Below are 27,542 nucleotides of genomic sequence, written 5' to 3'. Positions count from 1 at the left end.
CAAAATAGGCTAGCTTTATCAATGTTCTTTTTACATGTTGCAGTTGTGCTGCTGTGGAACATGGCTTAAAGTAAATATAATACGCTATGACGTGGTCAAAGCTGGCAACGACATAGCACTTTTGTTTGTAGTTTAAGCCATGTTATACAGCAGGTCAACTGCTGTGCATCATGTTAAAAAACATTGACAAAACCAGTAGATTTTGCATAGGTGCAACCTACTGGCTTTGCCAACGCTTGTTTGGGTTTTGGCATCATCACAATTCCCTCTTCACCTCTGGATTTGAGGAGAATGTCCTTCCATCACCTACTGCAATGCCACTAACAACTTTCATGGATGTGACACAAAATCTTGACAACAGGCTGCCTCCACTAGGATTCTTAGAGGTGGTGAGCCCTTAATACCCTTCAATGCATCCTTACCTACAGGAAGCTTATGAATAACCAGGACATGCTTTCTAAATGTGGGTGTGCCTTTTACAAACTTCACAACTTTAAAACATTTCTAATGGTTACAGCCGTGATTAAATCTCATAAATAAGAATTTCTACAGGTTTTAAATGAGTTTATTGAAACTGGACCAACTACTTATAAGGTTCTAAAGGTGTTAATGCTGTAACTTTATAGTAAACAATGAAAATGTTTTAAAAACAAACTATACACATTATTGTGCATTGAAGAAGATGATTTATTGAAAACGATTAATGTTATGTCCCAGAGAAATAAAAGTAATGTCTATTACTGTAAAAAAAACACAAATACAAGAAGCACAATTTTTTAAAAAGTTGTTTGCTTTCTGCAATGGGAAGAAAGCAGCTACAATTTGCAGTTCTTTATATTTTACTGAACACATCACAAATTCTTGTATTTACTAATGTTTCTCAGTGATCTAGACAAGGCCCAAACTGACTGATCTGAAGTTAGGTGGGGTGAAATTGAATGTTGCCATTGAACTCAGGTCCTCTTCATCTTAGATGGACACCATACAATTACTGTGGAACACCAAATGGCCACTGGCACCAAGTGAACTACATCATCAATAAGCTTATACTTCTTAGTGACAGATTTGTATACATATATAATTTTAAAATGCAACACTTTTACCCACAAACATCAGCTAGCCAATCTACAAACATAAGAACATTTTCTTGGCAAATGAATGCTTTCCATTTAAAAATTAAAGTAAATTTCTGATAGTAAAGGTTGTACTTTTCACGAAAACCACTATTCTGGGGCTTAAATCCCTGACAAAAATTTGACATTTTCATCAGCTGCTCACAGGAATCTGCCTTATATGTCTATGTATCACCATCATATGCGAAGAATGCTCTTCATACTTCACAAACTCTATTCATATGCTAGATGTAAACAACAAACACAAAAATACCCAGGTTCGTCCACTGACGACATTTGCTGTCACACAGTGATGGGAGTTACTGGCTCTGACATTGTCAAGAAAGAACTCCTTTAGGATGCAAACCCTCGCCCACCATTAGGTAGCATGCTTCATCATAGTGTCCCTCCTCACACCACAACACCCTGATGTGTTGTGGGCTACCACTCCTAAAGTAGGTGGAGCTCTTCTAGATAATCAGAATATCCTATGTGAATCAGGAGTGTGGGTGATGGTGCAGAGTGTAAAATGACAAAAAAAAGAAAACATAAGAAAATGCTACATTAAAACTATCTCTGGGAGGGACTCCACTGCTTTATTCTGTCTTCCAAGGATAGGATTAAAAACAACCAGGCAAAAAAAGGAAAAGACCAGTCCCTTATATGAAAAACTGGTCAACCTGTTTCTGCCCTAATATTGGCCTTGATGTGGTGTTGAGGCATTTGTCAGGGCCATAACAAGTTAATCTGCTAGTATAGATTATATGAATTGTAATATGAAATGATACAAATGGTGGTCATTGGAGCAACAATGGAGATCTTTCTTTTGAAGTATATGTCAAATAGGGAAGATATAGAGACAGACCATCACATCATGAGTAGGTATTTATACATATGCATCACTATGCATAACACTCCATTTGTGTATCCATGAATCAACCTCACTCCAGTGAATAGTGAGAAACACACAATTCTTTTAACAAAGAGAAGCATGATAAATGTTTACCCGCTTCCATCGGGTAATGTACCTCCACTTGGGGCTACCTGGCAAGAGAACCACATGCAGAACAATGTTTATCCTGAATTCAAGTAAAAACCATAACAAAAAAAAGGTTGGTATATAAAAAGCAGAAAGATGCCAGCAACTATGTCTGGTTAAGGGGAACTATCAAACTCCAAAAACACATGTGGTTGAGGGACCAATTAGTTGATATATTGGCTTCCATTTTTAAGGAAAAAGGCCATAGTGTGAAAATAGTGACACCCGTTCTTGCACCTAAGGTTTATCTTAAAACAGGCTCAGCCTGTTGTTTCCAAAACCAAAACAACAGCCAAAACACATTATTTAAATGCAGTCTAGACTCTACATGAGCATGTATACAAACACTGGAAAACACAAGTTGACATAACCATTGCCCTTAATAGTGGCATTATTCTTGTAAAAACAAGGAAGTCCTTTGACGCAACTCCCACAACAGTCCCAATCTCACACTCACCTGTGCTTAGCTGCTGTGTGGCAGCCCTTGCTGGGTTAGAGGAATCTGATAAACTGTGTTTCTGCCATTACAAAGCCCATGGGAGCGGCATGGAGAGCGGAATGACATCAAGGCGCGTCAAGTCGGGTTGCTGGGAAATGTAGTGTGGAAAAATGTCTTCTACTTTTGTTACGGGAGCCCAAGTAATGGGTGTTATGAAAATATGACCTTATTATTAATTGTCTTATTAAGCAGGTGCTATCTTCCACACCACTATTACTATATAGACACCTTCATAACATGGATGCCTACAGCATATAAAGAGATATCACTGTTATGCCAAAGCCAGTATTAAACGTGTAGACTCTATTACAAAGTGCCAAGAATCACTGTCATCGTGTCAGCATTAGTATTACTCTAGTAAGCCAAATAGCACAGCTATGCCAAGTGTGAGCACCATCAACTCATGAACACCGACAACATACCACATGTTATCACCATTAATCCGGTAGTGGGCTTCATAAAGCCAAAATGTCCTCTACTTAATGGGGAACACAGTAAGCAACGGGTGACTGCTTGGGGTCAGGTCTGCATCAGGGAGAACTCATTTAGGTAGAATTACACCGCAGATGTGAGTAATTTGCTCTCTCCCTCATACATACACTCTCACAGAAGCACTCACACACATACAGAAAGAAACACATGCAGAGAAGCACATCCTCGCATGCAAGTCCACACAGCAACTGAGATATTTTATTTTCCTGCAGTTGTGTATGCAATATGCCCACGCCCTTTCTGCATGGGATATGTCCATTCCATCTGGTGTACATGCAACTACAAACAACAACTGGATTTACCCTTATTCCAGATGGGAACCTGGATGGACATTCATGGAAGAAAAAAACGATGGTTCCCAAGGGTTCATTCAGATGTCAACTTTCAATACATTGTAGTAAATGCTACTGAATTGTCAAACTACAAAATATACTGAGGAAACGCACTTCCCTTTTATTACAATCGTTTTAACTCAAACAATTGAAACTGCATGAATACAGAAGGCTCACTCAAGGGACAGAAACAAGAAGATGTTTCTGTTTATATTAGATCCCTTATATATTACTATTTTGCATCTTTATAATAATTACTCAAACATCTGTTATTTGGTTCTTTCTTCAGTGCATATAGACTCCTGATAGCTCAGTGACTGGACCCTTTGTAAGTGGGTTAGTGAGTACATGTAAATAGTGCTCATATGACTGGAGATATTTTGCACCTGGTAGCATATTGCTCAAAATTGTCTGGTTTGTTTTCTCAACAAACGTATTCTAAAGCCCTTCAAATGAAACACTACACTCACATCCATACGGGGTGTCTGCTTTGTGTCACCCCATCTTTTGGCATTGATATATAAAAGTTGGGAATGGTTCCAGCTCATATAGAAAAAAAGTCAGCTGTGTCTGGGTGCTGCTGTAAATTGGAGGTGAGTTAAGCGGATGCTCAAGTGTAGTCCCAAACACTAACATTAGAATGTAATAAAATATCATGTAGTAAATAGCGCCTCCACTATTTGAATTAAGGTTATTATTGAAGGCTCTTAGAGACTTATAGACCATTTATAGTACTACACCTGTAAATATTCTGGAGAAACCTGACTGTATCTACAATGTCAAAAGCATCATCAGTAAGGTGTATGTCAAAGAGAAAGGATTACCGATTTTGGAATGGAAATTTCAAACAAGCCTAGCATAATGGTTCACCTAAATTCCCCAAAGCTTGGTGGATGTTTTAGAGGCACAGACAATGCCATTTTAAGCAAGGTGAGTCAGTAGCTATGACGTTTTGTAAGGCTGTCACATAAAAAAGGTTGTAAAGCACAAAAAACAGTGAAGAGTGTCCATCAAAAACATATCACTAATGATGAAATGTCAGCTGAAAGAGGATTTAGAGAATGCATGTAAAGCATATGTTTGAACCCTAAAGACATTTCAGATCGGCTTTCGTCCTTTGTGATCCCAAAAAAACTGGTAGTAAATTAAGAACTTGAAAGTCCTCAATAGACAGTTATGGATGGATGTAAGCTGCTTCCTAAATAAAGTAAGTGATAACTACTTTTTATAAGGTTCAAGCGTCTTGTTAGGTAGCCCTTTTCCTGCATTCTTTCAAGTAGTGTTGTTTGAGAAGTCACATCACACCCTCCATCACTCCTGAGTGTACATACAATTTACAAAAGATGAAATTTAGTCCAACTGTCACGTTGGCGGTTTTCAAAAAATAATTTCTTTAATGGAATGAGCTTTGATTTTTTGGCTTGGCAAAATAATGCCTGTCCAGAAACTGAGCAAGTTCTGAAAATCCTCCAGGATAACGATTTTAGAATGAGACAAAAGAAATACAAATGTATGGTCAGTGACTATTTTGTATAGAAATCCTCAAAATATTGGGTTACTCCTAAGAAAGGAAAGGTTTAATGTGATTAATGTTTGGAAGACTTCATGGAAATAAACTAGAACATGTGTTCATTACTTACATTATTCATGTTTGACATACAGGGGAAGTCTTTTCTGACCACTAATCTGAATGGGTACAGATAGGAGACAACCCTAGTCTCGTAGAGGCAAGACGAAAGAGACAATGTTTTTGCTTGTTAATTATTAACAGAGGCAGGTTGTATTATTGTATAACAGAGAAGGCCCAGTTTGTATGTTGGTTTGCGTATATTACAAGAAGTATGTTTTGAGAATGTCTTTCATGCTGGATCTAAAACTTAGATATACCTAATCTCCATTAAAAGAAGAGAGCTGTAAGAACATGCCAGGTGTTTTCAGGTGGTTGTGTAATTTGCAATGGAACGATGTATGCGAGAAAAGAAAACTGTTACAGTTATCACAGTTATCTATAAAAATATTTACCTGGAGAAGAGGAATAACAGAAGTTCAGTGCTAGGAAATGGGGACCTAAGAAACATTAAATGTTCTGAGAGAAGTGGGGGAAATTGTGGGAATACATTACAGTACTCCAAGATAAGCACATTTACAATGAGGGTTGACAATACATGAGTAAATGCTGAACGAGTTATGTTTTTATACCCTAGTGAGACTGGGTAAAGGAAGCTGAGGAAATTAATAGTGATTCTGGCCAATTAGGGCCCAGACCTACTGTCCTCCGTGCAATGGGAGTGCTGTCTGAAAACATTCAACTCTGCTTTGCACAAAACCGCAGAACCAAGTATAGGAAGAGACTCCTGCCAATGTACCTTCAGGTGCGGTTGCAGTAAATCTGCCTGTCTTAAGTCATGCGGAGCCTTCCGCTGTGGCACATCTCCTTAGTCCTGCATGGGTTTTTCAGTGGCTGGCACTCCCTCCATTACAAATTCCTATAATATATAGACACCAGCATAGGGGTCAGATATGTAAGATGTGTGCATTAGTGTAGCACACACGTTTCATGTTGTTGAGTAGCAAAGATTGTGACAGTTTAAAAAAAAAAAAAAAGTTTCTCGTAGCAAATTGTGACTGCCTTTTGCAACAAGAAAGTTAGTACATCAGTCCCTGTGTTTATTTTACTCATTCATGAATTGGTCAAAGAGATAATCGTTAGTTTCTCCTAAGTGTTTTTTTTTTCTAGATGTCACATACTAACTTAATTCCAACACTTTTTCTTCCAACAGAGACAATTTTGGAATAAATACCAAGGTAAGAAAATATGTTACTACTTAAACTAGTTTGTTAAAAACAAACGCTTTGGTGTGTACTACATTTGGACCTGATAGTGCCATTGTCGTATATGGGTGTCGCCCTGCTTTTGAGAACCATAAGTGCATCTCTTGAAGGAAGTGAAATCCTTCCACTTCCGAGTTGGCCCTCATACATTAAAAGTCTTGTGTATTTCAAGCATGAGCAAGAAAAAGCATGTTACCTACTCATTTTATCATGTCTATAAATAGTTCTGTGTGTATGATAACTATCTTTAAAAGTGTGCTTCTGTAACACTCAAGCGTCCCTTTGGTTTCATTTCAACTATTCTTCTAATCATCAAATATAGATAACAATATTTAAAAAAAATAAGTCTTTTCGCTATCAGCAATAAATATTGGATATCTGTTGTTGTTCATACTTAGAGATGCCATCCAGGGGGCACTCTCAGTGACACTGTGCAACCAATGTTTGTGTTGCGCCAGACTAGCGCTAAACTGCAAAGACTCCATTCTGAATTGACATTCCTTGTTTGGCTGATAACAGAGGAACAGATGTACAGAGCATTTTTGTGGTCACAAATGCTCCAATGCGGAGCTTGTGGCAGCAAAAATGCTTTTTGGTTGGTTCTTTCTTTTTTAACTCAGAAAACTGTTTAGTAATGTATATCACTCCTTGGAATGGATGTTTTATAGGCATCCCTTCCAAACAGTAAACATTTCTTTCTATACGCAGCCCCTTTAAATGTTTACTTTATTGAAAGCCAATCACACTCGTGGTGGTCTGTTGTCCCTAGTAGGCCACCATTCCTGCGATGGCCTTCAAACATAGTGAGTTGCAATTTGTGACCTACCTCAATAATATTCATGAGGTAGATTGCATTGCGACCCATTACAATTCGTTTTTTTAGGAACCATCCTATTTGTACCTAGGTATCTTCTGTAGATCTTTACTGTTTGCGACAGTACTGGTTGCAATTTAGCAGGCAGTATTTTGCAACCAGATAGATATTCGTGCATCTGGCCCAGGGTTTCATGCTGAATTGGAAATTACAGCTCCAGTGGCAATACTGCATTCCCAAGAGTTGCTCTGGGAATATAAAGTAGCCAAAAGCTGGTAACATGACTGAGGGGGTCATTATGACCCCGGTGGTGAGTGTTAATGTGGCGGTAGTACCGCCAAGAGGCTGGTGGAAGATACCACCACAGTATGAGATTGGCGTGTTGGCTGCAGCCAACCCGCCACTTCTTCACTCATACCGCCATGGCGGTATCAGCCGCCCCTGGCTGGAGATATAAATCTACAGCCCGGTGGCCGGCACAGTACCGCCGGCGGCCTTATGAGCCTGCCTACCACCATGGTTTTCGTGCATTAGCAATGCCACAAAAACCATGGTGGTAGGCCCTACCGGTGACAGGGAATTCCTTCCCTATCACAGGGTAGGCGGCTCCCACAACCCCCAACACACACCTGACACCCCTCACCCCCTCTATCCAAAGCACCACCCCTACCCCGATCCAAACCTCCAACCCCAATCCAAACACCCCCACCACGATCCAAACACACACTCCTCACCCCGATCCAAATACACCCCACCCACCCCTGATCCAAACACACCCCTACCCCCGATCCAAACACCCCACCCCCGATCCAAACGCACACCCCCACCCCCGATCCAAACACCCACTCCCACCCCCAATCCAAACACACACATCCCCATACTCGCACACACCCGCAGACTCGCACCATGCATACATCCAATCACTCACACTGGCATACATGCATTCATACACACACTGGCATACACACATTCTTACACGCATATTTCCAGACATGCTTGCACACATTCTTACATAAATCACACTGACATGCAGACATGCACTCACTTCACCATTCTTACACCCATTCACTCACAAGCATACAACCATGCAAACAGCACAACAAACACAGACAAATTCACACACACACACACACTCACACATTCATGCATACACTCAGACGCAAACACACAACACCCCCCACCGACCACCCTCCTCCCCAGTCAGAAGCCTGACTTACCTTGGTTGAGGAGGTCTTCCGGCAGGCAATGGGAAGGGGCACTGCTACCGCCAGCCGCGCCCCAGCAGCAGAACACCACCAGGCCGTATAACTGGTCATAATATGGTTGGCGGTGTTCTAGTGCCATGGCGGTGCTGGTGGTAGCAGCGCCAGCTTACCACCGTCTGCCACCATGAACACTGCCGGATTTCCGCCCTTATTGTGGCGGAGGTCCGGAAGTGCTCATAATATGGCAGATGGATAGTAGCTGCAGTGGTGGTATTTTGGCGGCTGTCACCACGGCGGTAGGCGGTTTTTACCGCCAATGTCGTAATGACCACCTGAGTATTAAACTGCCTGAACATGGGAGGTTTTTGCAGGATTCAGGTGTGGTACCTCCAATTCCCCGCTAAGCCTCAATTCCTAAATGTACACTTACAGTGCAAGTTGCAATACTGTGATATTCTGGCTTTCCCAAATTACTGTTACTCATGGCATGAGTAATTCCAGATGCACAAATACTGATGCAGTCAGAAAGAGCTCTCAGAGACGGTGCTGTTTGCTCCTACCTCTACATCATAATCATTACTTGCTCTGTTTCATATTAAGTGTAATTGCTTACAACTAGCTTCAAATTAGTATGCAAGTCTCTTCATTCACAATGTTCAAAATAATGACATTTCCTCATTATCTATGACTAGAACATTTTTTGCTACTTCTATAACTGATGGAATGTGTTCTTTCCCTTGAAAGGCTTTTCATAACATCCAAGATTTTAAGGTTTTACCTCTACCCTCTCGGGGCAGGGAGTAGTGAGAATCCTGACAAGTAGTTAGGATGGGATGAAGAAAGCACTTGACTAGCTTTTCCACATGGTAGTGGCGGCAGAGTCCTCTAGCCACATCGACAGATTATGGCACTGCTTATTGCCATCCATCATCCTTGGGCACTGCAAACAGGTTATGTTGCTCTGATATTATTGAAGCACTCTTGGTGTTTCCTACTGTCAGATTTCTCCTCTGTCACAATAGGTGAATTCCTTTCAAGACCCTTGTGGCTCTGTGGCCAGGAGTGTAGAGTGGCACTTTCTTAGAGGATCCCTTCTCACATGAAATGACTCTTCAAATGCTTAGTTTCATGAGTGCACTAAGCAACACATTTTTGCCGTGTATAGGTCTGTTGGTACCATATACCTCTTACAAATTTCAATCTCAGACTTTTGCCCTTCATATTGCACTTTGAATACTACTAAGTCACCATTTATTTCACACAGCCATGTTTGTCAATTAAGCTGTACTTAAATATGGACCAGGAGTTCATCATGCTGGCTCTTGAGCCATGCTCATTGTTCCACCTTTAATAGTGAAAAATATCTCTAAATGACATATGTGTATTGATTAAAGATTTTATCTGTAAAAATAAGATCAGAATAGTCAGTTTAGTTCATCCCAGTGAAGCACTCTAACCTCATGCTGACCAATCACCAATATTAAGCCTACAATAATCATATTTGACAAACTACCAGAAAGTAATTTTTCATTAAATGGGACTCAGACAACCACAGCACAGCAATACTAAGGAAAGAGTTCTCCTACAGCAGTTCAACATAAGCTCTTACCAACAATATAAAATTGATAAAAGCTGACCAAGGATGAAGGAAATTAGTCTGGAATGGCAACTTTGCTACAAAGAAGAAGTATATGAGCAATGCATATGTGCAGTGTACAATAGCACTGTGTTGAGGCTTCAAAATTAAGCCAGTTCATATTTTAGAATGTGCACAAGGCCACATGGCCTGTACTTGAAAAGTTGAAAGGGGGAAATGAAGCCACCAGTTATAACATGGCTGCATTTACCGTTCACCTACTATTCTGGCTTTAATTCGGTGACTAGGAATGTATTCAAGCATCGTAAAACGAAGCAGGTTATATTGATTAGCATAGTCATCAAAATGTTTTTTTTACATTTTTACTTATTTATTGAGGTCCAAAACTGAGAGATGTATGCAACAAGAGTAAACACGCCAAAATTAGCTAGGATGAAGTGCAACATAAAGTGTTAGTCAAAGTTTTGTATTAGTGGAATCATACAATGTCATTAGGTAGCAGACCACTGTAAGAAAACTATACTATGTAACTGCACATAATACCTTTTTTCTTCAGGTTGAATGTAGCATTTCCGTGATAGCATGGCTAAGCATAGCATTAATTCATATATTTATATTTAAGTTAGATCTTGTTTTAAAAATTTAGGGAGTACTCCTTTTGCTATAGTAGTCTTTATACTTGATGGTGTTTTTCTGAGCACTTTATTTGTCTCAGTGGTATTTTCAAATACCCCTACAGGACTCAGAAAATTGCTTGGAAGATTCTCAATGTGCTGTGCTGAAAGGGGGCTCAGTATTAGCAAAGCAGAAGCAAAATATAAGGCTATCAACCCGAATAGCACTTCTAATCTATTATCAAGTTTTATAGTGGCTTGCAAGGGTACTTTAATGTATAATCTTGGGTTCAACTCAGCGAAGATATGAAACTGCATAAGCAAGAAAAGAGACGTGTTGTAGCAATGTCTCAAAGAGTAGATGTAAAGTACTTTTCTTCTAGATTTGGGGAACATTAATGATCCCTTCAGTAATTTATTTTATGTTTAAGAATTATATTTTGTATAAGAGCACAACAATAAAACATAACAATATTTGCTGTCAAAAACAACAATAACATTCATTTACATATTCAAATATAAACCTAGATATTGTACATTCATACATATAGGGATATAGGGGTCTTTCTGCACCCGACATGTGGAGAGGACAACAGGTCCCAGACTACATCAGAGCCCCAGGACGCGGTCCCTGCGTGGGAACCAGCGCAAGGACTTGTCCCGCTGAGAAGGAATTTCTGTGCGCGGCGTGTGGGGAGGACTACACTTCCCAGGCTACATCAGGGCACCAGGAGGCTGCACTGGAAGCAGCTGCTGCTTGTTCGGTGCCATGTAGCGGAAGGACTTATCCCGCTGAGCAGGTCTTTCTCTACATGACATGTGGGGAGGACTACAGCTCCCACGCTACATCAGGGCCCCAGGAGGCAGTCCCCGTGCCAGAAGCAGCTGCTGCTTGTTGGGCACTATATAGCGGAAGGACTTGTCCCGCTATGCGAGTCTTTCTGTGTGTGGCATGTGGGGAGGACCACAGCTCTCAGGCTACATCAGGGCCCCAGGAGGCGGTCCTTGCACCGAAACCAGCTGCTACTTGTTGGGCGCTATATAGCGTAAGGACTTGTCCTGTTGCATGGGCCTTGGAATGTGGCACTTGGAGTGTAGTGAAACTGTTAAAGGAGTGCAGAGAGGAAGTTTTTCCAGTTGTGAATCTGACTGCTTTTGGGTTTTTAAGATCCCATGAGGAAGAGGAAAGTAGCTGGGGGCAAGGCCCTCCCTGTCAACAATCAAACTAATGGGTCAACTTCAGACTCTTTTTTAACGCAGGTAGTCAGTGTTATCTCCAACGAGATTGAGCTAGCAGAGTGGCGGCTCTCCTGGGATTTTGGTGTTGTCCCTTGCGAATTGACTTCTTCAGCTAACTCGCCTCACGCTTCGGCTGCTATCCCATTATTGAATGCATTGGAACCACTGTCTGCTTCCGCTGCTGTAAGGTGCTTGCTTGTGGCCAAGCCACCAAAACCCCTTCACTGTGACTCTGATGCTTTGTTTTTCATTGATACCATCCCTTGTAAAAAGCACTAAAGGAAAGTCAAATATGGGGGCTCCGTACGAGCCGGCATTAGGAGCAGGCAGTGCTGTGGCTTGTTGGAGCCGACAACTTTAACCCCGCAACAGCCTTATAAGTCTTACCATATTGACTGGGGCATCATCTAGGACCAGTTTGAATCAATGGTGCGAAAATGTTTACTCCCCCCGAATGAAAGGCTTCATTCTCTTGAGCTTCTTATTAGGCAGGGGGTTACAGAAAGAAGTTCTGTTGGGCCCTCGCATCCTCCTACTGATGGCCAATCACCCATGGACCCAGCAGGGGTGGTGGCTCTAGCCCACCCTGTCGGGTCCCCAGGGACCTGAGTGCACAGCAGGTTTATAGGGTGGGGGAGAGGACTAGCTCTTCTCAGTCAGGAGAGAGGAGCACATTCAAGCATACCAATGGGCAAAATGATCATAGTCAAAGAGTAAACCGTCACAATGGAGGTTACCTGTATGTGGCTGTTCTCATGGGAGCTCCTCCTTCTGAACCCCCTAACAAAGAAAAAGTTTCTGTCTTAAAAAATCAAGTTAGTCACTAGTTGGCGGGTAATACAAATTTTGTCATTTTAGAGTATGATGATGTTCTGTTTGTGTGGAGACTGGGTTGGGTGGGCCCAAGCCCCAAGTCTGTAAATGGAGACTGTGTTGTCATTAGTCTTAGGAGTTTGCAACTAACTAAGCGGCTGCTTACACGTGTTGGAGGGAATGGGGTGAGGAGTTCTGGTATAACTTTGGTCCCCTTGGGTTTTTTTTATAGGCCGTGCAATCGTAGCAGCAAGATTCCCCACGCTTTCAGTCTCACAAGGCCACCAGTTTGTGTAGACCGCAGTTTCTATCTATCAACAGGTGTTCAGCCTTATCTGACTTGGATGGCTTGGATTGATGCCATGAGCCAACTGTAGGCTCCGTTGGCTTTAGTGGTTCTTTAGAAGTCCACTTGTCTGGGGTTGGGAAGCAGCCCATCCGTCCATCTCCCAAGCATACATCTTCAGGGCCATCGCCCAATCCCTGATACCTTTGTTTCCGCTCCATTGCCAGATATTGGCCATACTGCTTCAGCCATTTCCCATCCTGGTTGTCTGAATTCTACGACCTTATTGACGTGGAATGTAGCTGGTCTGGTTTAAAAACTTTCATGCCCTCTGTAGGGTGCCTTAATAGACAGCTTTGACATTTGTGCATTCCAAGAAAACATGGGCTGTGGCCCCACAGTTTCATGCAGGGTTTGTTAGTGGCAGCTACTACCTAAAGGAAAGTTAGGCCCTCGGGGGGGTTTTCCACCTGGGTTAGAACTTTCCTGCGTTGTAGGCTTAAGGACCTAAAGCTGGACAGGCTTGATGACCAATGTGTTGCATTAATCTATCCATCAGGTGGGGTGTTTCATTTGTACAACTATACTGCAGGCCAGGGGGAGTTGCTGTGGAGTTGCAGGGAATTAACCTGCTCAGCTGGCTTTTGTCTGATGTGGCTCCCAGCATTTTTAAAGTCGTTGTTTGGGATTTTAACTGTAAATTTGAACTGCTGACATTGTCTAGAGAGGATTTTAGCAATGATGAAGACCTTGTCTGGGGTGGTCCCTGGAGTTTCCCTCTATCTGGTGAAGAAATGGACCACTGCTGTCTTGCAGTTGATTGGTTTTACTATGGATAATGGGCTTCATGCATGTAATGGGGGATCAAAGTCAGATAAGGAAGGGAACCATACATTCAACTGTCCACATCTCACCACTCTGATTGATTTATTTGGCTTGATATAAAAATTTGGCCTCTAATGGTGGATATAGTGGTTACCCCCAGGCAGGATAGTGACCACAATGCACTGTGCCTTACTCTAATGTTGTTAGGAGATTCCCTTTGCAATGCCCCTAATGAGATCCTCAACAAGATGCTAGTTCCAGCGCGTAACAAGTGCAGGGTGAAATAGAAGGTGGTGGTTGAGTCTGAAGAAACCGTTAAAAGGATTTTAGATGTCCTGGTTGCTGGTTTGGTAGAGGTGGGACCTGTTTTAGTGAAGTAGTCGCCCCGGCCTTATAGTAAACATAAGTGCCATTCACAGCGCCATGTTTGCCTCGTTACTCACAAAGGAAGCATCAACAGCTGTTCTGAGAAGGAAAGCGGCTTCATGGTATACAAAGGCATGCAGGGATACTAGGTCTGCAGTATTAGAATCAGTTAAAGCTGGGGATAGGGCTGCCATCAAAGAGCCAGATAGCTTTATAAAACTACTATCACCCAAGCAAAAGAGTGGAAAGATAACAAATGGGCTTCAATGTTGGCCGCCTTAAGGTGCAAAGATTTTTGCACTTTGTGGCTCCTTGTAGCAGTGGATAATGGGGGGCTCTTGCTGCTTTAGACACAAATATCACAGCAGAGGATTGGATTGACCATTTTTCACGGCGATAAGCGGTGGTAGATGATGTGCAGCATCCGATCTCACTCCTGAATCTAGACACCCTGAAGTTGACTCCTGAGCCTTCCCTTGTCTCAATGCTGCATCAGGCTGAGTTTGTGTCAGCCGCTAAGGTCTCCATGGCTTTGGACACTATCACCTAATAAAGCTCCCTGGCTGGATAAAGTGGCAGGAGACTTGTTCAAAATGTTCAAGGACAACTAGTGTCCCTAATATTGTGTTAGTTTTTAATTCTCTTTTGACTGGTGCCCCTATCCCATCTATGTGGGCAGGGGCAGAAATAATTCCAATCTGTAAGAAGCGTTTCCGGTCTTCTCCAACCAACTATAGACCAATTAGTCTCACAGATACTGCGCAAAAGTTGTTTAGCTGAGTTTTATTAAGTAGGCTACGGGATTGAATGATAGACACCGACGTCCTTACCCCACTTCAGGCTGGGGTTCGTGATGGCATTGGCACCATTGAGCAGGTTTTTTGACTACAATTGTTATACTGGAAGTATGTGACCTTGGGGGTGGTCAGCTTTATGTAATGTTTGTCGATCTCAGAGCCGCTTTTGATCGCATATCTAGAGGATCCTTTTGGAAGGTTTTGGTAAAGTTAGGGGTTTCTGCCCACTTGTTAGAGATGATCATTCAATTACATTTGAATAATTATGCACAAGTAAGGTGTGGTCCACAGGGCAAAACTTAGGCTTGAACAGTATTGTGGTGGTATCTCGAGAGCCAAACGTTCCTCAGCATTTCGACCCCTTTCCCCAGCCCTCAAGATGTTCAAGTGCCGGTGCTGGAAGCTTCTCTTAAATGGTGGTGAATTATAGGATCACTTAGAAGTCAGGCACCTTTAAATAGCGGAAAAACAATTCTTAAGGAGTATGCATAATCTTGCGACCAGTACTCCATTGTACCTGCTAAAGTTAGATCACGCTTTGAGGAAAATAAGCGACAGGGTGAGATTGAAACCTCTGCTGTTTTGGCTGAGATTGTGGACAGCTCCTGAGCTGACCTCATTACATAGGGCTTTTGAAGAGGTGTGAGACTGGTTAGGACAAACAAGATTACCTGGGTAAGGGCAGTGAGAGACTGCTTAGGGCAGATAGAGCTTGACGGTCACTCTCTTAGCCCTGGCGATTTTGTGGCAGTCTCCTAGCAGGCACTAAAGAGTGGTTATTGCCATTTTGTAGATCACTGTGACTTGTGCCTTCCCAGAGTGGGCTCTCTTATTGCCCCCTTTCTGGAGTGTAAAGTGGTGTACTCATGGGAATCCCATCTAGACAAGGTTGCGTCTCCCTGTGCTACATAAAATTCCATCTTGGGATTTTACCCCAAGTTCCTTTACTCCTATATGGGAGCGTTCTAGCCCTACCTCAATTTGAACATATCCTTTCTGCCCAGATGAAGTGAAGGTGCCTGAACATGTTCTACTATGTTGTCCAGCTTACCATGGGAGTATGAAAATATGGATATTGCCATTGTGTTGTAACCTGGGGCTTAGGAATTTTAAAATTGCGTTCAGAATACAAATAAATGATTCCAGGAGATGCATTGTATTTGCTGTTTCTAGGTTTTTGTTGTGCATTTGGAGGCTTAGAGAGAAAAGGATGATTTCAGAATGAACTGAATTCTCTTCCCATTTTATATTTTTATACTATTTTAACCTATTCTTATTATACGTATGACTCTATTTCGACTGTTTTAATTGTTCTCTTTATTATGTTAATTTAGGACCTTGGGCAGAAATAAAGGGTTTCTGACTGACTGACTGGCATATAGGAATAGCATAGAAGACTATCAGGACAACCATAATTATAAATACTCCAAAATTAAAGGGAGGGGAAACGTTTAAGGGTGCCAATAAATAACATATATAATAAATCAAAAGTAATTAATCAATACAGTACATGACATTAAGAGCAATGCAGTGAATCTGCTAGAAACTTTGACCTCAGGAATAAAATCTATAAACAACATTAACAATTTCATCAGGTATGTTTAGTAATTTCATCATTCCTCTTTGCACAATTATATGTCAAAATATATTAAGTAACTTGAAACAGTTAACCTGACTCTATTATTTTTAATGGGCAGTTGAAATGAAGGGCAATCAATTAATAAATTAATACTATTAATTCTATGAACCATTCCAACAAGTGTTGTAAGATAATTTAGAACTATTCTTCCAATTTATCAAGATTTGTTGTAAAGCTACTGCAAAATAATGTTGTTCTGGTTACCTTTAAAATAAATTATTTCAACTCATCCACTAAACTACCAAGCACAACATTTTACAATGAAAGTGGAACATTAGTTTGAAAGTTTTTAATATTCCAGAAGAAAACGTATCAACTATCCAACATCCTGAAGTTGGATTTTGGCAAATTAATAAGTACAATGATTAAAAAACATAAAACTTTTGAAGAGATTATAATTTTAATAGAAAGCAATTACCCCATCAAGATCAGTGGACACCATTTTTTAATGAATAATGATTTTCTTTCTCAGGGTGAATGAAAGCTAAATGTCAATGAAACCTTTACTGACCTAGATATTCAAATACCTAAGTGTTCAATATTTGATTTGCACTTGATTAACTCTTGTCTTTTAAATATACCTTAGAAACATAATTTATTCTAAGGAAGAACCTCTCTTTCTTTTAAACTAGGTTTATAGACAGAAACAAACATTTCACAAAAGAAAGCTAGTACTTAATGTCAGTATAATTACCATATAGCAAAACAGTGTCAGCAAAGGCAGAATATTTTATTGCTTCATTTAGAAAGGAAAACCTTCAGTAGCAACGGTATATTAAATTTAAGTTAGGAAAGGTTTGAGGGATAAGATGTAAAGAAGGAAAAAATGAGACATATTTTACTGTTTCTTCATTAATGGTGAAAAACGAGGAAGTAGTATTGTTAAGAACAATTTATGAAAATTGATATTTGTATAATAGAGAATCCATATTTAAAAACCTGGGGCCCATATGATGCCATCTTAAAGCTAATAACATAAGGTCCTGAATGAACTATTCAAAGGCTTTTTCAGCATCTTAAGGATAAGGTAACAGAAGGTGACTTCATCAAAGTAGCTTTACTAATTATATTTAAAAATATTCTGGGCCTGATTTAAGAGTTTGGAGGTGGGTTACTCTGTAACAAATGTGACAGATCTCCCGTCCACCTTTTTACTAGAGTATCATCTCCTATCCTGTTTGTAGTAAGGCGGACAGGATATTCATTGCATTTGTGACTGAGTACCTGTCCACCAATCTCTAAACTCTAAGTGACCCTATGGCATTATCTGATGCTATTCTACCTTTTACAATACCTAGGTGTTCCATTTTAATGAATTTGTGGATGAAGTTTTCTAAACTAAGAACTAAATTGATTGTAAATATTATGCAATCAATATTGATTAATGACATTGACTGATAATTCTTGCAAAAAGATGCATTATTCCTAGCTTGAGGAATAAGGCATAATCATAGCCTGCAAAAAACCTACTCTGAGTTTTATTAGTAGTATAAGAATGGTTATGTAATAGATTAGGAGCAAATAAATCAGAAAAGTGCAAATAAATACCTAAGTAAAAACCATCTGGACCAAGGGTTTTCCCTTTTGTAAAGGTAGCTGAATTGCCAACTTCTTTTCTTCCAGTTAAGGACTGAACCATACATTTTAAAGCCTTATTTTTATGGACACAGTATTTTTGCCTTACTAATATATAGATTTTCACATGCTCTTTTAGTGATATATATCCTTTAGTGTGAGAGAAATAAACGTTCATCTCTTATTATCCTTTCTTAGAAGTAGGAGATCAAAATCTGAAATAACTGGTGCGTGATCCGAAATCAAGATTGGACGGATTTCAGAATGTAATATATTAGCAGTAAGATTTGAACTTGAAATAAATGTAATGAATCCTTGTTGTACATGGCCCTTAATAGGCGGATTTTCCTGAAACGTTTTGTTTTTTCCTCCAAGTTTTTGCTGACTCCCTTTGTGTGGCTTTAGGACTCTGTGCTCTTTTTCACCTTGCTGCAGCGGGAAAGTGTGTGCACTCTTCCTACACATGCCAGGAAGGGTGTGCTCAGGTGCATGGTTGTGGGGCTGCACCCAAGAGTGCCCTGTAAAAAGGTACACCCTATACCCAAGGCGCGTCCAGCCCTGGCTACTACTGGGACGCTACACTGAGTGTGCCACCACATGAAGAGCCTGTCAACCATGTCTTAGGCGTGACAGTACAGGCCTGTGGGAGGCGCATGTGTGCCTGCACTTAAAGTGGCCTCTCTCATGCCCTGGACAACTGTGAGTGGGCCTTACCCTTGCCAGGGCAGATACACCAAGCTGTGCCCTACCCTGGTAGGGAAGAACCCCCATGTGGGTTTTATCTACCTAGGGGGTCGACCTTTCCAATAGGGTGGCCTGACTCCCTTGTAGTGGCCTTAGTGCCCTGGGCACTATCCCCTGGGTATATAGAGTGGAAGTGCACAGGCCTTCATCCACTGGGTAGGAAGTGGCGCTAACCAGAGTGTCCTGAGTCTGTGAGTGCAGGCTGCTGTGTGTGCACTTGCACAATGGTGTACAATAAGTTGCTGAGCCTGCCATTGTTTCACAGTTGTGCACACTTCAAGAATTGTGTTTCCATATATACTGAACCTAGCCTAGCTTGCCCATATGTACACACTTGCACCCTGGTGTTTTCATATATACTGGGCCTGGCATGACTTGCCATGGTGTGCAGAATTGCCCAGTGGTGTTTTCACCTATCTACTGAGCCTGGCACAGTTAGCCAATATGTGCACACGTCCTGAGCGTCATACAACTTTTCAGTGTGTGCTCACATGCACACAGGTGTTTTCATATATACTGAGCCTGTCACAGCAGGTCTGCATGGGCACATTTGCACCTTTTCAGTGATCCTAAACTTGTATCCAGCCTGCCCTTGCAGGTTTGTGCGTGCACCAGGGCACATGTGCCCAGGGAGTGCAGAATACCCATGTATGTGTTTTCACTGCCCATGAGAGCAGCTGTGCACATAAGTTTATAATTAATCATGGCTGCAATAGTGGGTTGCAGTAGGGCAGCCTCATGATATTTATTATCATTGGATCCTCAATGACAAACCCAATTCTCATGGTGAAGGTGACTTTGGCAATAATACACTAGAAATGCCACTTCTAGAAAATTGGGCATTTCTATGTTCTAAAATTTCTTTGCGTGTGTTTTTAAATTCAACTTCATTCCACTGGAAGTTAGGGCAAAGCACATCTGTGCATTTCCCAGCGACAGATATAAAACTTAGGCAACTGGAACAACAGACCTCTGCCATTTGAGTGCCTGGCTGTATAGATTGGAGGGAGAGATGCTGACACTTAGACTCTCATAACGGGATCATGGCACCACTAAAGTTAAAGATATAAAGATCTGCATTCCATGGCCCCATGGTAGACAGGACTGAAATTTAGGGGAGACATCTGTGGATCAAAGGGGAACTCTTTGAACCACCCCCAACTTCAAAGGCACACTTGAGTATAACTACGAGTACCAGACTTCAGCAACTTAGAGATAAACTAGCAGGGACCTGGGACAGGTACAGCTGGACTTTGCAGTGCACACTGCATGAGGAATCTGTTGTGCACTGGAGTATTTACTGCCCTTAGAAGTAATACGTGCACCCTTCCTGCATCATGGCTGGCCTGGACAGAATACCTCCTGCTGTGTGGCACTCTTAAGTGTGCTCTCCAAGGGCTTGTTGGCTTTCTCCCTTTTCTGTCTTGAGGTCTCAGGGACATCAAAGACCTCCTGTGAGGGACCTACACTGTCTACTGGTGTCATCTGGAGAGCAGTGCCCTCCTCCGTGCCTAAATCGTCTGCTGGACTCCACCTAGTAGCAGCAGTGTGAGCAGAGAATAAGTATTGCACCTGGAGACACTGCATGCCTAAATGTCTTGTTTGTTGTGAGTGGGTACACTGGTTGCAGGACCCCGTGTGGTCTCCTTTTGTCGAACATGTTGTATTTCTCTCGTTTAACACCCAACTGCATTGTGTGTTGTGCCCGAATCATAGTTTGTGACCCTCGGAGGTAGTGGTGCATCTGGAGCAGTGCTCCATTCTAACTTGTGTGGCATCTCTGAACTTGCGTCTTTGTGTGTGACTGGATAGTCTGGTGCAACTCAAGTCATTGTGCACCAGATGGTGTGCCTTATTCCAGGGAGGTATGGGAGTGGAGTTCTTCATGTGTGACCGGATTATTTGGTGCGACTCAAGTTATTGTGCACCAGGCCTTGTGCCTCATTCTGGGGAGATACTAAATTGGAAACATGTGTTGTGTGCATCGAATTGTCTGGGCCGACTGAAGTTATCGCGCCCCAGATGTTGTGCCTCAGTCCTAGAAGACGTGGCTTTGAGCACTTTGCGTGTGGGATCGGCATAATCCGGTGCGACCCAAGCCATCGTGCATCACACACTGTGCATCCTTCGGAGGAAGTGCAGACCTCTTAACTCTGCATGTACAACTGGAATTGTCGGAGCTGCTCAATTCATCACACCCCCATGTGTGCCTCCTTCCCAGGAGGTGCAGAATTAGTAGGTATTGGGATTTTGGAATACCTGGCTGGGCTGGGTGCTGCTGTGACTAGTGTGTGGCCCCAGTGACCCTCCCTCCCCTGTGCTTTGCAGACCTCTGAGTGAACCTCCCAATTGGTGCCCGAACCTCCATTTGTTAACTGTTGTCTGATCAGCCATTATCTCTTTCTTCCCCCACTTTGTCCCTGGGATCCTGAGAAGTGTGACTTCGGCCATCAGTGGGCTATTATCCGGGGAAAAGGTTGCTTTCATCTCCATCTAGTGGTGGGGGCAGGGTAGCAGGAATTGGTTGGCAGGTGGAGGGCAGTTTGGGCCTCGAATGTCTGCGAGCACACTGACTTTAACCGGCCGGATATCAGTGCACTGCATTAGGGTGTTCGGAGTGTGCGTGTGAGAGTGCGTGTGTCTGAGTAGCCTAATATCTGTGGCACCGCATAAGGGTTCAGAGTGAATGTCAGAGAGTGTGTGTGATTGTTGAAACAACACAATGGTGTTGCCGTACACATTATATCTTGACAGGGGACTCTAATGGTTGACATTGAGTTGTCCTTGTGTGGCCCAGGCTGCTGAGCTTATTAAAGTGCTGCAAGTCTTTGTATGTTCATACTGCTACTAACGTTGTGAACTGGTGTGCACCCTGCAACAAAGTGTATTTGAATTGAGGTAATCTCTAAAATGGGTCTTGTGCTGACAATGGTTGGTACCACATGAGGGTGCTGGGGCGGAAAGTGTTATTTTTCTCACGTATACATACTGTTTATCATGTTTAACACAATTGGGCCTAGTACTCCGAGTTATATTTCTAAATGTGATTTGTGCCCAGATTTACATGATAACAATACTGTGTTAATAATGTGTGTTGAGTTTCCCTACACCTCATGTGAAATCTCCTTTGTGACGCTCAGTGTAATTGTTGTATGGAAGTGCTGTTCAATTACTTTACACGTTGATTCTGTGATAAGCCTGACTGCTCTGTGTCAAGCTACCCAAGGGTGAGCGCAGGTCATACAATGAGTGTAATCACTCACCCCATGACGGGAGTGACAGGTTCTGCCTGGCTAGGGCCTAACCTCAGCCAACAAGAACATGCTGCCTCCAATAATCCTACAGTGTCGAGGAGATACAAATTGATTTTGTGTAAGGCAGGATTGCAAATTCTATAAGAATCCTAGAAGACCCTATTCATTAATAATGGTTTTAATCATTGGATTTTATTAGTCAGTAAATGCTCATTTAATGGCCCTATGGCATCTGTCTACTTTAAGAATACCTTAACACCTAGGGTGCCTTGGACGAGGTCACCTCGTCCAAGGCACCGGTTCCCAGGTGCCTTGGACGGGGTCACCTAGAGCCCCCGCCATGTGCACCCCACCCAGCCCCCCCAAGTAAGGGATGGAAGGGGAAGCCCTCCCCCGACCCCCCACCCCACCTGTGACGTCAGCGCACGATTGCGCACTGATTTGTCACAGGGTCTCCTCCGATCGGAAGAGAAATGCTTTGCATTTCTCTTCCGATCACGTGGAGGAGGCCGAGAGAGGCTTCAAAGGGAAAGGGAAAGTTATTTCCTTCCCTTTGAAGTCTCTCTCTGCGTTTTGGCAGCCGGATTGAAAGCAATCCGGCTGTCAAAACGCCCACTAGACACCAGGGATTTTATTTTTTATTTCTGAAAGTGGCATAAGGGAGAGTCCCCTTGGGCAAGGGTCGCTCCCAGGGGGGGCATTTTTTTGAAAAGGCCTCTTCTTCCCCCCCTGGGGGCAGATCGGCCTATTATTAGGCCGATCTGCCCCCAGTGGGGGCAGAAACCTCTAGGCACTAGGGATCATTTTATTTTTTTTCCTTTTTGTTTTGTTCTGTTTTTTAGGAGGTGGGGAGCGACCCCTTAGGCAAGGGTCGCTCCCCTAGGGGGCAAATCATATTTAGGCCATTTCTGCCCCTCTTAGGGGCAGATTGGCCTATTTTTATGAGGCCAATCTCCCCCCAAGGGGGACAGAAACCACTAGACACCAGGGAGCTTTTTTTTTTACGTGAATTTCACCCAAGGGGAGCGGCCCCTTAGGCAAGGGTTGTTCCCCTGGGGGGCAAATTTATTTTAGGCCATTTCTGCCCCCCTCGCGGGCAGATCAGCCTATTTTGATTAGGCCGATCTGCCCCCAAGGGGCGCTGAAACCACTAGGCACCGGGGATTTTTTATTTTTTTTGTTTTACAGATGGGGAGCGACCCCTTGGACAAGGGTCGCTCCCCTGGAGGGGAAAATTGTATTTATTTTAGGCCATTTCTGCCCCCCCGGGGGCAGAAACCTCTAGGCGCCAGAGCAAATTTTTGTTAGTGTTTTTGTTTGTTTGTTTGTTTAATAAGAGATGGGGAGCGACCCATTGGGCAAGGGTCGCTTCCCTGGGGGGCAAATTGTATTTAGACCATTTCTGCCCCCCCTAGGGGCAGATCAGCCGATTTTAGGTCAATCTGCCCCCAAGGGGGCAGAAACCACTAGGCACCGGGGTTTTATTTTTTTGCGCCAATATCACGCAAGGGGAGCGACCCCGTAGGCAAGGGTCGCTCCCAGGGAAGGGGTGGGGGGGCAAATTTATTTTAGGCCATTTCTGCCCCCCTGATGCCGGCTGAGCTAGAGGCCAAAATCCACAGGTAGGCACTTTGCAAAAAGACACCTCTGTTTTCTGTAAAAAAATGTAATGTGTCCACATTGTGTTTTAGGCCATTTCCTTTCGTGGGCGCTAGGCCTACCCACACAAGTGAGGTACCATTTTTATCGGGAGACTTAGGAGAACGCTAGGTGGAAGGAAATTTGTGGCTCCTCTCAGATTCCAGAACTTTCTGTCACCGAAATGAGAGGAAAAAGTGTTTTTTTGGCCAAATTGTGAAGTTTGCAAAGGATTCTGGGTAACAGAACCTGGTCAGAGCCCCACAGGTCACCCCATCTTGGATTCCCCTAGGTTTCTAGTTTTCAAAAATGTGCTGTTTTGCTAGGTTTCCCCAGGTGCCGGTTGAGCTAGAGGCCAAAATCCACAGGTAGGCACTGTTTTCTGTGAAAAAATGTGATGTGTCCACGTTGTGTTTTGGGCCATTTCCTTTCGTGGGCACTAGGCCTTCCCACACAAGTGAGGTACCATTTTTATCGGGAGACTTGGGGGAATGCTGGGTGGAAGGAAATTTGTGGCTCCTCTCAGATTCCAGAACTTTCTGTCACCGAAATGTGAGGAAAATGTGTTTTTTTAGCCAAATTCTTGGCCTCCTTCAGGGGAACCCACGAAGTCTGGGTATCTCTAGAATCCCTATGATGTTGGAAAAAAAGGACGCAAATTTGGCTTGGCTAGCTTATGTGGACAAAAAGTTATGAGGGCCTAAGCGCGAACTGCCCCAAATAGCCAAAAAAAGGCCTGGCACAGGAGGGGGAAAAGGCCTGGCAGCGAAGGGGTTAAATCAAAGCTACATTTCTTCAATATCTTTTAAAATTGCTAAGTGGGGTGCCATGATACAAAAAAAAAAAAATATTTGAGACCTATTGGGCATTGGGATTTGGTCCCTCCAGGAACAAATGTTTCTCAGGATTGTGCTGTCAGAAACACTGACAGTTTATGCCCCCAGACAGTGAAACAATATTGCTTCCCTAATCCGATTTTGTCCGTATTGTGTTCAATTCACAAAAGAACTCACAAATCACTTTTTTTAAACAAACCTCTTCTACCTCACCTAAAATCTACACAGATCTTAACATTCAGCCCTCACATGCCTATGTGCTAGCTGCTTCCAAATCTTAATTTTGTCACTAAAAATGCCTTTCACCTTGGCACCACCATTCCCAGCCCTGTACACATTTGCCTGTCCGTCTACAGTTGTAAAAAAATTGTGAATTACCTTGGTGCACCAAAATGTTTACTTCTTGTATAATGTTTCCTTGGTACCGTTCCTTTGCACAAAATACTCATGGAAGTCATTTAGAGGTCTCAGCAGTGACCCCTAATGTGCCCTTAGCAACCCCTGGCATCAGAGGTGGCAAAATCAGTGACAGAAACACAGGAGCGGCTTGGTTGGGGTTCCACTTCCTTGTTTGCAGTTTTCTTTAAGTACATGAAGAGCGTGTAATAGTATGTTATTCAATATTTATTATAATACAAGTGTAGTACAGTAGCTAGAATATGACCCTCCTTGGAGCTGGGGGAAGTAAAAATACTTAAATGTATGTTGTGTTCATGCTTGGGGGTGAGAGGAGAGTGTGCTTATATAAGAGAGTGTATGGTATGAATGAATGTGGAAACATGTGTGTGTGAGTGAAAGTAAAGATGAAATGGAGTGTGATTGCACTTCTGCTACCCCAGGCATTTTGGTGAATTGACGTCCATAAGTGTACTCTGCTGCAAGCAAGAGGCTTGAGCTGGTATCAAGGCTAGGCAACCTTGGTATTCAACAACTCTGCATTCGGCAGCAGATGGACGTTGTCTCTGCGACCCCCAGCCTCAGAAGCGGCAAATTAAGTGCCAGGAACACAGTGGCAGTTCGTCCTTATCGACGTGATTTCGAGCCTCCGCTGTCCTTGCTTTCTGTCTTTTTTTATTGCACTAATACTGTATAATAATACTAAATAATAACATATTATTCGCTATTAGTGTGATAAAAATGGAGTACAAGTAGATGGCATATGATCTTACATTGCAGCTGAGGTAAATAAAAAATGCTTTAAAATGTATGTTGTTTGTGTGCTTGCTGGTTAGAATGTGTTTATGTGAGAGAGTGCACTTAAGTGTGACTTTGTGTGTATGGGTAAGTATCTGTATGTGAGTAACAGTGAAGGTCAAAAGGCATTTGATGTCACTTCCGCTACTCCTGGCATTTCAGTGAATTGACGTCCATGAATATACCTACCAAATTTTCATCAGATTCTAAATCGGTGTCATTTATGCTTCTGTTTTAGTTGAAAATTCTTAATTTGTGCATACCCACATATTCTATTTAATTATTTTCAAGGTACTTTTGGTAGCCTTTTTTAAAATGTACATTTAGTTTGACACACATTTGCTTATCAGTTTTAAATACCTGCCACCATTCAGTTTTAATTGACTTTAGAACCTTAATATTAGACTTCGCTTAAATGTAACTAAAATAGTTATTGTATATTACTTTTAACACCATTTTTATCACATTAAGTGCACAGCATTGCTTAAGATAGTATTTCTTCACACAAGCCTGAGATCCTTTAAATTTTGACTTAACTTATGCTACTACACATTGTATTTATTTATTTTTATTGACTGTTTAACTTCAATCACACTCCAGTGAACTCATAACATTTATTAACTGCATGATAGTGATAAGCTTCAAAGAAGGAGTTGCACCTGCGATTCGAAAAGCATCTTTTAAGATATTTCTCTTTGCAAAAGTTAAGTGATTCTGCCTTTACAATCAATGGCCCACAAAGAGAATTTGCAGAACCATTGGTTCTATTTTCATTTTAATTCTGAGGAAAACACATATCCCTTAATAAAGGATTACCTGTTCCAGTAATCATTCCCGTTTACTCCATAGAGCTAAAGTTGATTATTCTGGGGATGTATTATGGGGTTTTGGGAAATAAGAGACAGGGATCAGTGGAATCCGTTTTCCAGCTCCTTTTCTCTCATGTTTTTCATGTTAACTCAATGGACATGTAATGCATGTTATTGGTCCAATCGGAATTACCAGGCCACTCATAGACAGGCCTATGAGAGGACATGGTGTGAAATGCCTATGAGTGCAGGAGAACCGAGTTACAAGATGGACCTGCAAATCTCACCAAATGTTGACTAAATATATATTCAGTCTAATTTGTGTTTCTTTCTGTCATTCATAACTGTATGTCCTTGCAGATGGAGACCAGTGTGAGTCAGTCCATTGCAACTATGGGGGCTCATGTGTTGATGGAATCGGCGAATACACATGTCTGTGCTTGGAAGGATACGAGGGAAAAAACTGTGAAATTGGTAAGTTCTCTTTTAATGAAAATCAGTAAATGACTAGTGTATATATCTATGGGCAAGAAAAGCTGATAATAGAGTTTGGAAGGAACACATCCAGGAAGCTAAAAGAGTGTTGATCAACAAAGTGGAAGCCTTTTGTTAGTCAGCAGCCAAAAAGCTATGTAGCAATGGAAGCATCACTCTAGGTTTATGAGAAGGCTAGGTGCTTCCTGCAGGGATAAATGGTGCTGATCTTGTCGAATTGAGGATGCATCAGTTGTTTATAGAGCAGAAGAGATATTTCTAAACACCTATCGTACAACAGCAGAACTGGTAGGCTGAAAAAACGTTCGCACATTTAATGATTTTTTAGGGTCGAGCCTGCGTTGCATGAGCTCGCGCATGCGTATCGCAGCAAGACGCTTTAGTATTTAGAAAAGGGCTCGGAGCACTGCCAACTTCACATCAGTGTTTTTTATTGGTTCGTGGGCTTGCCTAATAAAATCTTCTTGCTTTCATTAGTCGAAGGCATGCATAGAGT

General features: G+C 42.2%; 1 protein-coding gene across 1 annotated transcript in view; it reads left to right on the top strand.

Moving 5' to 3' along the window:
- F10 (coagulation factor X) overlaps positions 1-27,542 on the top strand; it is a 242,593-nt gene that overhangs the window by 61,360 nt on the left and 153,691 nt on the right. Inside the window, exons 3-4 of the mRNA XM_069204955.1 lie at positions 6,255-6,279; positions 26,912-27,025. Of these exons, the coding sequence (XP_069061056.1) occupies positions 6,255-6,279; positions 26,912-27,025 (139 nt within the window). The remainder of the gene's footprint in view (positions 1-6,254; positions 6,280-26,911; positions 27,026-27,542) is intronic.

Source organism: Pleurodeles waltl, chromosome 8, assembly GCF_031143425.1.
Source record: "Pleurodeles waltl isolate 20211129_DDA chromosome 8, aPleWal1.hap1.20221129, whole genome shotgun sequence".
NCBI classification, from domain to species: Eukaryota; Metazoa; Chordata; class Amphibia; order Caudata; family Salamandridae; genus Pleurodeles; species Pleurodeles waltl.
The sequence above is the reverse complement of the archived record's forward strand: the minus strand, read 5'-3'. Positions and strand labels throughout refer to the sequence as shown.